General features: G+C 25.9%; 3 protein-coding genes across 3 annotated transcripts in view; all 3 read left to right on the top strand.

Annotated features, from left to right (window-relative positions):
• Window positions 1-115: 115 nt before the first annotated feature.
• On the top strand, window positions 116-2,692 carry LOAG_07615 (hypothetical protein; the record flags this gene model as incomplete). Its single annotated transcript, XM_003143148.1, has 3 exons — window positions 116-255; window positions 1,756-1,852; window positions 2,522-2,692. The coding sequence occupies 3 exons, from the start codon at window positions 116-118 to the stop codon at window positions 2,690-2,692; spliced, it is 408 nt and encodes a 135-aa protein (XP_003143196.1).
• A 745-nt stretch (window positions 2,693-3,437) lies between these two features.
• Window positions 3,438-4,647, top strand: LOAG_07614 (hypothetical protein; the record flags this gene model as incomplete). Its single annotated transcript, XM_003143147.1, has 3 exons — window positions 3,438-3,507; window positions 4,080-4,210; window positions 4,498-4,647. The coding sequence occupies 3 exons, from the start codon at window positions 3,438-3,440 to the stop codon at window positions 4,645-4,647; spliced, it is 351 nt and encodes a 116-aa protein (XP_003143195.1).
• Window positions 4,648-10,919: 6,272 nt separating this feature from the next.
• The window catches only part of LOAG_18631 (Not1 domain-containing protein), a 13,652-nt gene continuing 10,116 nt past the window's right edge, over window positions 10,920-14,455 (top strand). The window contains exons 1-9 of the mRNA XM_020451294.1: window positions 10,920-11,017; window positions 11,429-11,500; window positions 11,607-11,690; window positions 11,956-12,036; window positions 12,294-12,464; window positions 12,564-12,686; window positions 12,838-13,048; window positions 13,307-13,452; window positions 13,663-13,778. Of these exons, the coding sequence (XP_020304935.1) occupies window positions 11,450-11,500; window positions 11,607-11,690; window positions 11,956-12,036; window positions 12,294-12,464; window positions 12,564-12,686; window positions 12,838-13,048; window positions 13,307-13,452; window positions 13,663-13,778 (983 nt within the window). The 5' untranslated portion in view covers window positions 10,920-11,017; window positions 11,429-11,449. The remainder of the gene's footprint in view (window positions 11,018-11,428; window positions 11,501-11,606; window positions 11,691-11,955; window positions 12,037-12,293; window positions 12,465-12,563; window positions 12,687-12,837; window positions 13,049-13,306; window positions 13,453-13,662; window positions 13,779-14,455) is intronic.

Below are 14,455 nucleotides of genomic sequence, written 5' to 3'. Positions count from 1 at the left end.
GTGATACAATCACTACTGTATATGGTTATATAGTGATACAATCACTACTGTATATGGTTAATATAGTGATACAATCACTAATATAGTGATACAATCACTACTGTATATGGTTAATATGGTGATACAATCACTACTGTATAAGGTTAATATAGTGATACAATCACTACTGTATATGGTTAATATAGTGATACAATCACTACTGTATAGCGTTAATACAATGATACAATTAGTGATATGTAACGATAATACACTAATGTACAGTACTGACTGTACAACGGCAATATAATAATGATACAGTTTCTAATATACAATGATAATATAGTAGGACACCTATATACTATTAATATTAGCAGTAATATTAGCAGCATTCTTTTGTACATACATTTAAATATTCAAATATAAAAAGTGAAAAATTTTTCCATCCAAAATAATTTTTCCACATAAAATTGAAGTTTGTATAGAAAAAAAAAGTAAAATAAAGACTAAAAATCAAAATTATTTGTTTTTATTTTTTGTTTATATCATTTCGTTTGATTCAATTTTTATTTAAACATACAAATTATTTGTGTTAAATTTACAGCAAAACATTAATTTATTGATTAATTATCAAAAATTTAAAGTAAACAAAGAAAAAAAAAATTGGAGGATCTTTTTTTCTTGTCCTTTTTTTTTTGTTTGTTTAAAAATCATACACATTTTGATAAAATGATTAAAGTGTTGATGGAATGATTAAAGAATACAATCAAATTGCTGCTATGAAAATGCCATCGTATAATTTCATTCTTTCATTATCAAAAACGCTTCAATTTCCAGTTTTAAGTAGAAATTAATCAATTTACTGATAAATTTATTTCGTAATTTACATATGCTTATGAGTTTAAAAATTTGAATTTTATCAATTAAAATAAATATTTGAAATTGTTATCAAATACTTAATTGAAATTGTGAACAATTATTTTATGCAATTATCTGATATATATATGTATCGATTATTAATTTAATAAATACGTCAAAAATTTATTAATTTCATATCTGTTGATTTGTTAGTGCAAAAAAAAAAACTAACAATTTTATGCTCGTAGAATTTGTCAATTTTGTTAATTTCTAAAAATTTTGCTAATTTGTTATTGCGAAATTGTTAAACTTGTTATTGCAAAAGTTTGCCAATTTGTTATCGAAAAATTCATTAACATATTATTGCAACGTGCAAAGAATTAAATTAATTAAATACCATTAAATTATATTGTGAAATGAATTATTATTTCATAGCTTATGATTCGATAAATAATTTTATTTGTTAAATTGTCTAAAAATATATGTTTAATTTATTGTAAAGTAATTTCATTTTTTTTTTCAGGCACATAAAAAATTTTTAAAAAATTTGTTTTTTTGCTTTTAATTTAAAAAAAATTGGATAGATGAAATTTTTGAGAAAAATTTGATTTTTAAATTTTTTTCAAGATTAGATTATGCTAATGTATTATTTTACTAGTGGTTATATTGTAAAAAATATTTTATTTAACATTTAAATGTTACTGATTACAAACGTATGTATCGTTTGATGTTTACAGTAATTTTCTATAAATGATTTCTTAAATCTAATTTAATTTTTTTTTTATGAAAAACTTTTTACATGATCCATTTATATGTGTTTTTCGTTAGTGATAATAGTTTTTTTTTTAATGCGATTTAAATAGAATTTAATTTCAGGTTTTCTATAATATTATTGTTAGTTTTGTGAGAAAATATTTGTAGCTATAAAATTTTGATTTATTCACCATGTGTCACCACCGTAAATGTCAACTATTTGGTTTGCATTGGTGATGAACTTGTCAAAGCAGGCCATAATTTTGTTAGTTTCATTTTTGTGTAATATTAATATCAATAAAATGATAGTGATATTGATAAATTATTAAAAGAATATGGGTATAAAATGATATGCTAACAATGATTTGTAAAAATATATGTAATTAATTACTTTCGACTTCAAATATTTGATAACAAATGTAATTAATATTAAATAATATGTGTATTTAAACGAAATTATACATAATAACATATGATTTAACAATCCAGTAACTTAATAATCCAATAACTTACTAAACTATTTTAACCACCTCGCAAAGCAAATTATGCGAATTTTTTTCAATTTTTAATTTGTCATGTTGACAAATTGCTTAATTCATCAAAATTTGAACCATTTTCTTTTTTTTAAATCAAATCAGAAATTTAAACAATTTCTAAATCTTTCATTCGTTATGATTTCTCGTTTTAGTGCTTAATAACATAATTAATTACAAACATTCGATTGATTTAATTGATTATTAATCATAAATGTTTGATTGATTTAATTGATTACATACAAGTAATCAATTAACTATGCGCAATTAGTCATCTAAAAACAGAAAAAAGAAAAACAAAAGAAAATTACATATTGTTGTTAAAATGTTATTGTTTCATATTCATTAGTTTCCAATACAACAATTTATTTAATTAATTTTAATTACTTATTCTATTTCAGGTAGTATATTTACCTAATGTGAATCCAAACGTTAAAACAAATGGATCAAAATTAGCAAAACTTATCAATGAGAAACCAAACTTATCACCTGTAACTTCTATTGAACATATATTTCATAATGTATCATCTATGGAAACTTATTCTTTTTGGGAAATTTTAAAGGTTAATTAATAATTAATTAATTGAATAATTTTATATTAGCGAATAAAGAATTGATTTAGTAAAAAGGAAAGCACAACAAAATATTTAAGATTATTTATAATTAAGATTTATTCAAAGCAATTAATTATGGGTAATTAATCAAAAGTAATTAATTATGAGTAATTAATTGAAAGTAATTAATTATGAATAGATGTTCCTATTGTTGTTGTTTTTTCAAAATTGCTTTTTTTTTCCTTCAGATATGGGATAAATTTACCGATGTACAACTAATAAATTGCATCTGTAAACACAATTATTCATTTAATTTATTTTAATTAAAAGTTTAAAATTTGTAAATTTTATGCTTTCTAAAAAAAAAAGCAAAATGATTGAATCTCATACAGTATCGTTTGAGTAATTAAAGTATAAATTTATCAGAATAATACATGATTCAAGTTTAATACTTGACATTTGTGTAATCCAAATTAATACCATAATATTTTGCATAATTATTGAATACGAATAATATTAGCATTCAAATATTTTAATAGTCATAATAATCCTATGGAAATTTTAATCAATTTTCGTAATTTTCATTTTTAACAAAACATTAATTTTTATCATATCATAATCATATCAGTTTCATTCTTTTAGTGCAATTGCAAGATGATAAATTGTTGATGCAATAATTTGATTTTGCAATCATTGCATTGGTAAATTCCTGTAGTTTTGTATTATTCAAAAAATTGGCCATTGACAAGTATGTTAGCATATCATGATCACTGATATGATAAAAGCAATTATGGATACATTAGGTGTAAGCAGTAATCCAAGTTTTGTACCAAGTTTATTATTCGATTATTGATTTGAAAAAATATAAATGTTTGTTTTTTCTCTTTATTATTTTTTCTTTTTATTATGTAATTAATTAATTAATTAACAATCTTTTATAAAAGGATAAAAATCGAAATGAAATTAAATTTTTAATTTGAAAATTTAAAAAAAATATTATTAAAGTTATAACTATAATAAAATAACATTTCATCGTTCTCATCCTTTTTATTAATTTCTTAACTTCTAGCAGTACTATCATATGATCTGGCTTGATAAAATGAATTATTTTGAATGGCTTATCAATTTCATATCATATATGCAAATTTTTTTTCCTTCAACATTTTTTAATGTTTTCGGTAATAAATCGAAGATTAAGCAAAATTATCTATCCGATGATTTTCATTTAATGGTCTGTTGTTGTAATAAATATGCATAACATATATTAATATAAAGCCTATTGAATTGCTACTTTTTTTAATTTTAAAAATATTTAATTTAAAATTAAATCTTTGAAAATGAAAAGTTTAAATATTACTATTCGAACTTTGATAGATTTCAAATGTAATTATCAATTAATTTTCAGGAATACAGGATACAGGAAGCTTTTTGGCATTGATAAATTCTGATGAATTCATCCATTTCCTACGATTGAATGGCCAAAAAATTATATTTATTAGTGGCATAACATTAGATGGACCTGAATCATTAAAAGAGGTTAAATGAAATTTAATTTAAAAATTGAAATTAATATTTATTATAAAATTTAATGGAATTAATTATTGTATATTTATAACTGATCAATTCTGTTAATTTATTGCCACATTTAGGAATATCAAATGTTAAATGGATCAAGCAAAAAATTGTATTGTAATGATATCATTTGGTACGATTTCAATAATTAATTAAATTTTGCCAAATTTTAACGATAGCATAATTAGCATATTTAAAAAATTTCCAAAGGTATGCATTGATTGTTTTAATCAAACAACAATGATTTTTAGCAATTATATAATTTGAGAAATAAGAAAGAATTATTTGCTAAATTATTGCATACTTTTGTAATAGCGCTAAGATACCGTGCCGTATTGTACTGTACTGTACCGTATCATTATGTACCGCCGCATACTATTACGATGCTCAAAATTAAATAAAATTATTCATTTCATTGCAATAAATGTATTTAAGATAACATTTTTGCTAAACTATAAGATTGATAATGATTTTATTGCGAATATTCCGAATGTTATCACAAATATTTTGATATCACAAAAAGGTTTATTTGGTAAGATTATAATTTCTGATAATATTTTTTCATATATTATCACATCTTATCATATAAATGCAAAAATATTGCATTAATGCAATAACTGAAATGATATATAATTTAGCTAATAAAAAAATTATAATTCATTTATGATTGCAATATTTGTTAAAAAATTAATTAATTACGAACTTCAATGATCAATTATATTCTTAAAATATAATATTTTTTATAGTGCATGCAAATTTGCATGCAATAATAACATGTTATGATTGGAATACTATTATGGAAGCACTATATGCTAGCATATCACTTATTTGCATATCCTTTTTCTGCGCAACAAATGCGCAACAGTCGCATAGCGTAATGCGCTAAGATTGCAATTGTAATTAAAAAATTATCTATTACAGAAAAAAATTTAACAAATGCTTTCGATAGTATTATGCATTCTAATATGTTAGTTTTTTTTCATCTACAATTTTTTAAAAATTTAATTATACATTAAAATATTTGAGATATTAAAATTTCCAAAACATTATACTAAAATATGGCAATATTGATTGAATTCAAGAAGGAAAAAACATATATTTTATTATTTATCATTAAATTTTATTATCATTATTTAAATCACAAACCCATTATTTTGAATATAACAATAAAGCACAAAAATTTTTTGCATGTATGAAAAAAAAAACATAATTTTATGACGAGAGATAAATTTGTTTGTCACTTATTAATAGTAGTTATAATAATTATTATTATTACTATTGCCATTATCTGTAATTATCAATTCCGAATTTATCGCAATGATATGATATGATTAGAGAACAATTTATTTTAAGTTTATTATGTATACTTATTGTTTAACTCTTCGAAAAAAATTCTTATTGAAATAGACTTTGTTGTGAATTAAAATAAACATCAAAATATAGAAATTATTATACTGTAATTTTAGATATAAAACGAGAGTTAATAAAATGACAAGAATGATACCTGATAAGCCAGTATCACCTCGCAAGCATTTTATTAGCCAAGTAGAATATGCGATAAAATTTGAGCCACATTTTTGATTTTGCCTATAACGATTTGTATTTTTATCAGTATTATCTTTTGGATATTATCATACCAATGATAGTATTATTCATTTTGATTTTATGCTGTAGTTGTCGTTTAACATTTTTATTATTTCATCGATTATTATCAAAGACAAAAATGAAATCAGAACAAAATTTTTTTTTTTTTTCGCATAAAATGCCATGCAATTTTAAAAGTAATTGAAAAATTTTTGAAAACTAGCAAATTATTGGGAATAAGAAAAAGGAATCGCTAATTAGTCATAAAAAAATTTTTAATCCTATTGATGAGAAAAAAAAATGAAAATAAAAATGATTTAATTACAAAGGAAAAAAAGGTTTAATTATAAAATATAAAACATAAATTGATAATTCATAAAATTTGAAAAATATTTTTTAAAACAGCATAAGGAAAGTTAATATTTTTAAACTATCACTAATAAAAAATTTGCAAAAATGAGTGTTTTATGTTTGTGCTGTTTCATGTTTAGAAATAATATTTATTTTAATGATGAAAAAAAAAGATATTTTGCAAACAATATTTTGAACAGTAATTAAATTCTTTGAAATTAATTTTTTTCAAGTATACATAATTTTATAGTTTTATCAACAAATAGAAGGATATTTAAGTTTTAAGCATGCATAGTTTTATATACATAATTTAGATTTTATAATTGACAGTAAGACATTGTAAACTTAATTTTCATAATTAGTAATTAGTATGCTTGAGTTTTATCAACAATTTTTGTAAATAAATGAAAGCGCAAAGATAGCTGATGATATAAACTTTCGATTCTTTTTTTTTTTTCAGTAACATAAGAAAGACAAGATACAGTAAATAATATGAATTACTGATTTAATTAGTTTTGCTAACAAGAAATCTTTTCCACTTCTTCATTATTAATTTCTTATCAATCAAGCAACACTATCATAAATTGTACCTTTTTTTTCCACTTAAATTTATCATTAATTAACTTATTAGTAATTGAATTTACTAATAGAAGCATACATCAGTGATTGATCGATTATAATTCGTTCTTTGCATTTTCTTTTTTTTTTTTGGAAAGCAAAATTTTTATTTCATAGCTTTTTGGAGGATAAAAAAAATTACATAGATTTAATTGATATCTTTATTCAGTAATGGACAACTTATCATGAAAATTGATAATTTGTCCAATATGAATGTTATGGTTTAATTATAGGTCCAACGGTTGACAGAGAAAGATCTATCAATTAATTGTGGATCCAGTACTTACGGTTCATTATAGGCCAAAATGATTGTGAGATTTACCGCTTGATGTAGACTTCTATAACTGAAATAGTAAACCTTGCAATCATGCTTTTACATATAGTATGAATTATCCCAATATTTACTTCAGTACATCCAGTTGAATGGAATGGAATTATAACCGGAAACATTCATACTGTTATTGGATAACCTGAAAAAAAAAAGGGTAACCGGGAAAATATAAACCACATATTGTCAAATCACGGAAGAAAATTTTTTCAAAAATATTAATTTCAATTTTTGATCTTTAAAGCGATCAATATTTTTTTTTCAATTATTTAATGATAATGATACTCTTCCTTCTTCTCTTATTAACTTGATAACTCAATAAATGATATGATTTTTTTAGAATAAAATGGACAATGGAAATGACTGTAAACAAATCCAATTCATCACTAAAAATGATGATAACCATATTAACATGAGCTAAACATTGCCACAAAATTTCAATCAATTTTAATTTTTTCTTCTATCTGCTTTTCTAAGCCTATCAGTTATCACGCGCACAATCTCAATAATGTTATAGTCAAAAATTATGATAAATCAATAAAATTAATCAAATTAAAATCGTTAATTATTCTATCAAACAATAGCTGCTAAAATAATAATCGATTCACAAATAAATAAACTAATAAATAAATGCGACAAACGACAGTTAAGAAATGATATTAACATTTTTGTTGTTTTTTTGATACATTTAACATTAAAAAGATTATACGCTAATTAATTATCGTAAATAAATTACTAATATTTGATGAATCAGTTAATGTTATTATTAACAACAAACTTTACACCATTCCTTTTCTTTTTTTATTTCAGATGTCATTAAAAATATAAAAATTTATCTTTTTAAAATAATTTTTATTATCCATTTCAAAGTAAACATGGAAAAAAAATAGAAAAAAAACGAGAAAAGTGAAATGGTGGAAAGAGCAAAAAAGGGAAAAAAAAGTGTTAGTTTTTCTTTTTTGTTAAAAAATTAAAAACATCCTTTTATTTAAAATGAGTATTTTAATTTTAAAGTATTCAATTTCCTATTTGAATATGCTGACAAAGACATCAAACAACATTGGTGGAAAACATCAATGTGGAGTGGTAATCGTGGTGTTAAGCGAAATTTCTGGAATGACATAATTCTTTAAAAAAAAAAAAGAAAAAGAAAGCAAAAAAACAAAAAAAAAACGAAAAAGAAATAGCAAGTTTCAGTTTTTTTTTTTCATACTAAATTACGGAAGTAATATTTTGATATATATGAAACGTGAATGAAGGAATGAATGAATATTCGATATATGTATACTTGCTCTTATCTAATTATTAACCCGAGATTTCCTGAACATCACAAAGTTTTCCTGATGGTAGATCTACTCAGCATCAAACAATTTAGTTATATTATTATAATCAACAAAATCTTATACAAGAAAGAAGTATCACAATATGTTACCGACAATAAATGTAACCTTTGACTTTTTCTTAACCACTGATTGTACCAAATGAGCAATGAGCATAAATCGGATCTAAAAATGAATCTGAAAAGAAAAGCTTATTCGGAAATATCCTCCTTTCCAAATTCTTGAATAGACTACTAATGCAATTGAAGTAACATGTTTGATTTTTACTTAAGAGATGAATGGATCAGAGGAATTGAGCATTAATATGAGAATTTCGGAATCATTTCAGGAAATTTAACGGATCCCGTTCTATTGTATGCTTCATGATACAACCAAGTGTAAAAAATAAATATGTGAATAATAAAGTAGAAGAAGGAATGGGAGAATCCTATTCTTCAAGAATCGGATAAGTTCTCAAATTGACAAGAAATCTCGAGACAGATGGATCGGTTATTTGGTACGGATGGAAGTTAGATTATTTTACTGAAATATCATTTAACCCGAGAATGATTAACTGTCATCTCAGAAATGAATTGAGCTATTTATCCGGAAAAACAATAAGCCATCCAATCAGCTAATAACTCATCCAACTGGAAAAGAATGATTCAACATTTCCCGGATTAGTCTGACCTTTTCCTATCAAACAAACATAGCAATGACGACATAAAATACGCGTCAGTTTTTACCGCGAAAATGTTTGGGGCCGCGGCCATTAACCCGTGAGCCATCAATGATCGGCTATTGATTGCGCAAAAATGGAGAACTTTACTGAAGTTTGAACTTAATTACCTGTCTCTGTGAACTAATTCTTCCTTTTTTGCGCACATAACATTGAATATATTTGTTCTGTAAGGTTAAATTTTCTTACTTCAATGAAATTGTAAAATTTAATTGGTGCTTTTCAAAACTTTTTAACTTTAAAAATCTGAAGTTTAATTCGTATAAATTTGTTTGTTTGTACCGGTGCTATAAGTTTTGATTATTTTTAAGGTTATTTGATTTATGATATTTCCTTATATTCATTTATTGCTGATCTAGTATGAGCTTTGATTCAAAAGGTAATTATCACATGATCGATTGTACATACATATGTTGTAACTAATAATATTTCGTCATATACTATTTGATTAAAAATTTTTACATTTTCAATATTTTGGTGATATTTTGATATACGTGATATACGAATATATGAAAACAATAATAAAATAATAAATCATTATGGGGCGTTAATTTCGTAGGGCTTCTGTTTTGTCATTATCGCGGTGTATATTTGTTTTCGTTTTGCACTTACATAATACTTGTGAAATTTACTTGTGAAATGTTACTTGTGAAATTAGAATTCAATTGCTAGAAATGAGTTTAATTGGGCAATAGTGACATGTGATATGCGCTTAGTTGTTTGCAGGAGGTCAATACAGCTCTTCACCTAGTATATAGCTACACTTATAAAAACATCTATCAATATTCTTCGGTATTGTTTTTATTTGTAATGCACGTGCGACACGTATGTAAATTTATTGTTGTCCTGTGTTTTTACCATTATCATTGTTGAGTATTTATTGGTATTTTGTCATTATTGTATATCGTTATCGTCATCATTCTTGACCAATAAAATGTCCATTCTTTTTGCCTTATATCCGTTCATTATTCTATAAAGCTTAATTGCTCGTTTATCGGTAAAGAAAACTCTTTTGAAATTTACAACTGACTAATAGCATGAAGTGAAACTTTTGAGTAATATTGAAAATATCCTTTTTTTCTCTATATCCTTTTTTTTTTCTTTAGCAATGTAGGATGTAAATTTAATTTTTCATCCGTAGAAATGGCTTACCTTATCATTATTAATGCATGGATACAATAAAACATACGTGAATCTTTTCAGAAGAAAATAAATTTTTTGTTTTGTCCAGTCATCCCTTATTCATTAGAAAAATATCTGGTCCCGAACATATTATTATCATCATTATTTGGTGGTAATAATGACTGAAGCTTATTTACATATTAGTATTTCAAATTTTTTGGGGACAAATAGACTATTGCAGATTTTTGTAAAACACCTCATAATGGTCATATTTTTCTGTTATTAGTGATAAGGGGCAACATATGATATTTTGGTCGAGATTATGTTGCTGTCGTTAATTATAATACCTATTACTTCATGAGAGCAATATTTCCTATGTATTATTTTCAGGTCGTATATCGCAGTTAAAAACTCGTGTTACTGATTTCAGTGGCAAATTTTGTTTGGTGTCAACAGCGGCAACAGTAATATAATAACAGATAATAATTTATTTCTGTGATATATCATACGAAAGAAGCATTTATCGATCCTAGGGTTACGACAACAGGAATTGTTGAACTTGGGAATTGTTCTTCTGTTATTACTGCTACTGCTGTATACAAAGGCTTTGCTCGCCGCTGAATGCTTGGAAGCGATCAGCGAAACATTCTGTTTTTCATTATTCATCGATCTCATTTCTATATATTTGTATCTTGTACCTCTGTAATTAGGTAAGTGCTTTTTTTTCCCTTAATGATTTCATGCAAGAGAAAAAGCAGGGACGTTTCTGTTGCTTCAATAAAAATAGTAATAATAATAATAATAATTCAGGATTTTTGAAAGTCATAATTCATTGCAAATTAAACAGCTATTCAAGCCGTAGAAGAATGGTGTAGTTTGGAGAAGCTGCTAAGCTTCATTTTACGGTTCAATTTCTGGTGATGTATTTTCAGAATATTAAGAACTTTATTAGCGATGATAGGCTAGAAAGACTCCCAATATTACGAGTTGATAAAACCAAGCCCGTATAATAATTTTTGTTTTTAAAGGGTTTGAGAAAAAGTAATACAAAGATTTCTATGTGCAACAGAAACATCCTGTTTTTATTCATAGCGAATTTAGAGTTTTTTCTTATTTTTCAGCTGACTGCTAAGCATATTTTAATGGCCGAGAAACGAAAACTGCTCAATGAAATTGATAAATGTTTCAAAAAGGTTTTATTGGTTTTGCTGTTTCAAATCTAGAGTCATTTTTGAAGGTCTTTTTTCAATTTATTTTATTCATTTAGTTTAAATTGAAGCAAACTTAATGCTGTTGCAGGTTGAGGAAGGTGTGGAATTATTTGAAGAAACAATGGCCAAAATGCAGGAAGCGAATAGTGATAATCAGAGGGAGAAGTTTCAGGTTTATCTTCTCTCCAAAGCTTTGGTTTGGGGAAAATTTTGACTAATTCATAAACACTGCTGGATTCTTAACTCAGTTTTTGATGTTATTAGTTAGATTATAGAGCATTCTTGCTTAATTGCGATATCTGCCATATTTGTCGAAAATAGAACGGGGATTGAAAATATTTGAACATTGACAAAATTCTTTCACTTCATTTTGATACGCAAGGAAAAGCTGTTTCATGTACTAATTCATTATTTCAAACTGCTGAAAAATATTTTAGGATGATTTGAAGAAAGAAATAAAGAAGTTGCAAAGGCTAAGAGATCAAATCAAGGGTTGGCAAAATTCATCTGATATCAAGGTTATTGTTTATGCATATATAGTAATTTCATGCATTTCTAAAAATGCTGGTTTTTCTTTTTTTAAATTCTGCAAAATTCATTTAGCTGCTTTTAGTTTTGTTAACAGAGCTAGGGAAATATGTCGTTCATGAAACAGTGAGATATTCAGGTTATTATAAGACAAATTGAGTCATGGTGATAATGTACTTTGATGCCTGTTTAATTATGCAAGCATGTTTATGATGCTGTGAACTTTATATTCCTAAGCATTTTCTAGGATAAAGATAAATTGACCTCTTATCGGAAGTTAATAGAACAAAGGATGGAGCAGTTCAAAGATATTGAAAGGGAAAATAAAACCAAACCACACAGCAAGCAGGGATTATCAGCCGAAGAAAAGCTTGATCCGCGGGAAAAAGAAAAAACAGAAACTGTGGAATGGTTGCAGGTATTTTAACAGCTGGACATGTCAGCGTTTCCTCGGAATTCTAAAATTAGGTGGAGTAATTCATATGTCCCGTAATACTTTTTAAAAGCAAGTTTTTAGTGCCAAATACGATATATGGAGGACGAAGCCGATAAGACGGAATCGCAAATTGAATCTTTGTCAACAGCCGATCAAACTAGAAAGAAAGGTAAAAGGGATGATCCGAAGAAAGGCGAGAAAGAGGTCCATCGATTTTTTTTTGTTTTTATTTTTTCAGTAATTCTTTTCGACATCTTTTTAGCAAAGATTCTTATATATACAAGAAACAAGAATCTGTTAGCACTTAATGGAAAATATGCATCGGAATTTTTCTCGCAGTAAGGAATTGTTTTAGAAGTTGAAACGACTAGATGATTTGAGAAAACACTTGGAACGGATAAGGTTTCATGTGTCAAAGTTGGAAATCTGTATGAGGCTTGTTAATAACGAAACATTGGAAAGTAAGAGAGTAATGGATGCATTGAAAGAACCTTTTGAAATGTATATCGAATCTTTGGATCCCGAAAGTGAGAATGATCCTGAGTCATTTGATCCCGAAACAACAGGTAATTTTTGATTGTTTCAGAATCATTTTTAGTTACAAAAGACTGGAAATTTCAAGTGGATCACTAACAATGAATTTTGTAATGAATGTGAGATAATGAATTTTGAGAAAAAATTTTCTACTTTGCAACTGCATCCCTCAGCTAGATTTTGAAACATTATGTCCTTTTGATTACTTTCTCTTCTTAAAATGTTTGCAATAATTTATTAAGCATGCATGATTTCCTGCTGGCGAATAAGAAAATGATTTCAAATTTCAGGGGTTTATGATGAGTTAGATCTGCAATCATATACGCCGCAATTGGGTGGTGCTATTTTTGGTTCTGCTGATTCTGATGAAAAAATGGAAAACAATGTGGATGGGAGAATATCACCAGCTGCATCACCTGCACCGGTCTTACCAAAGGTAACTTATAACTCAGTTAAGCACTCCCATTTTTTTGATATATTGTCAGCACTGTTTAAACTGCTTAGATTTTTCTCCTCAGAAATCAGTTTCGTGAAGTATTTTACTGAATATGAACTTTCTGAGTAAGGAAAGTTTGTTCACCAGTAAATATTCTCTTAACTAATACCTAAATCCAATCTTTGAACCAAAGGATATTTTATCTTTTAGGAAGTGGACGACAATACAACAAAACAAAGACATTTGAGCGGCGAGCCCAATGTACTCCTGACACGACAAACATCAGCCAGCAGAAGTACGCCAGCTACACCGTTAAAGCTCACGAAGTTAGTAACGTGCTTTTGTTACTTTCTGCAGTTTTTAAGCGTAAGAAGTGAATTATTTTACTTTTTATGATTTTGTTTCTTGGAGTGCCAGGAATATGGAGGCGAGAGGAAGTTAAAATGGACTGACTTTTATTATTTGATATGATGAATTTCCACTGGCCCCTGTTCAAATTCGTTTGATTCCCTAAGGCAGTAAAATAAGATGTTATTTCGAATGATTTCAGTCTTCATCGAATAATCAGGATACAAATTTATGGATTCCACATAGTTAGACATTTTTATCTTCATTTCAAATGTGAAGGAAGAGTACTATATAACTACTTAGGGTGAAGAGTCAGCCAAGGGTACATTAGAGAACAGAGCGGTCGCCTAGACAATGAGTATATCCCTTTGGAAAGTTCTATATTTCTGTTTTTTTTTTGTTGATCTCCTGAAACTGGCGCGATACTATATGGTTCGAAACATACCCTATATTTGAGTCGTATTATAGTGTACTCATTTATCGACATATATTAATTGTATTCATATATCCCAGCGTATGTATGTGCATATACATATATGTGTATATTGTATATATATATATATATATATATATATATATATATATATATATATATATATATATATATATATATATATATATATATATATATATATATATATATATATATATATAT

Source organism: Loa loa (genome assembly GCF_000183805.2).
Source record: "Loa loa unplaced genomic scaffold supercont3.410, whole genome shotgun sequence".
Taxonomy (NCBI): Eukaryota; Metazoa; Nematoda; class Chromadorea; order Rhabditida; family Onchocercidae; genus Loa; species Loa loa.
This window is presented reverse-complemented; position numbering and strand designations above follow the sequence as displayed.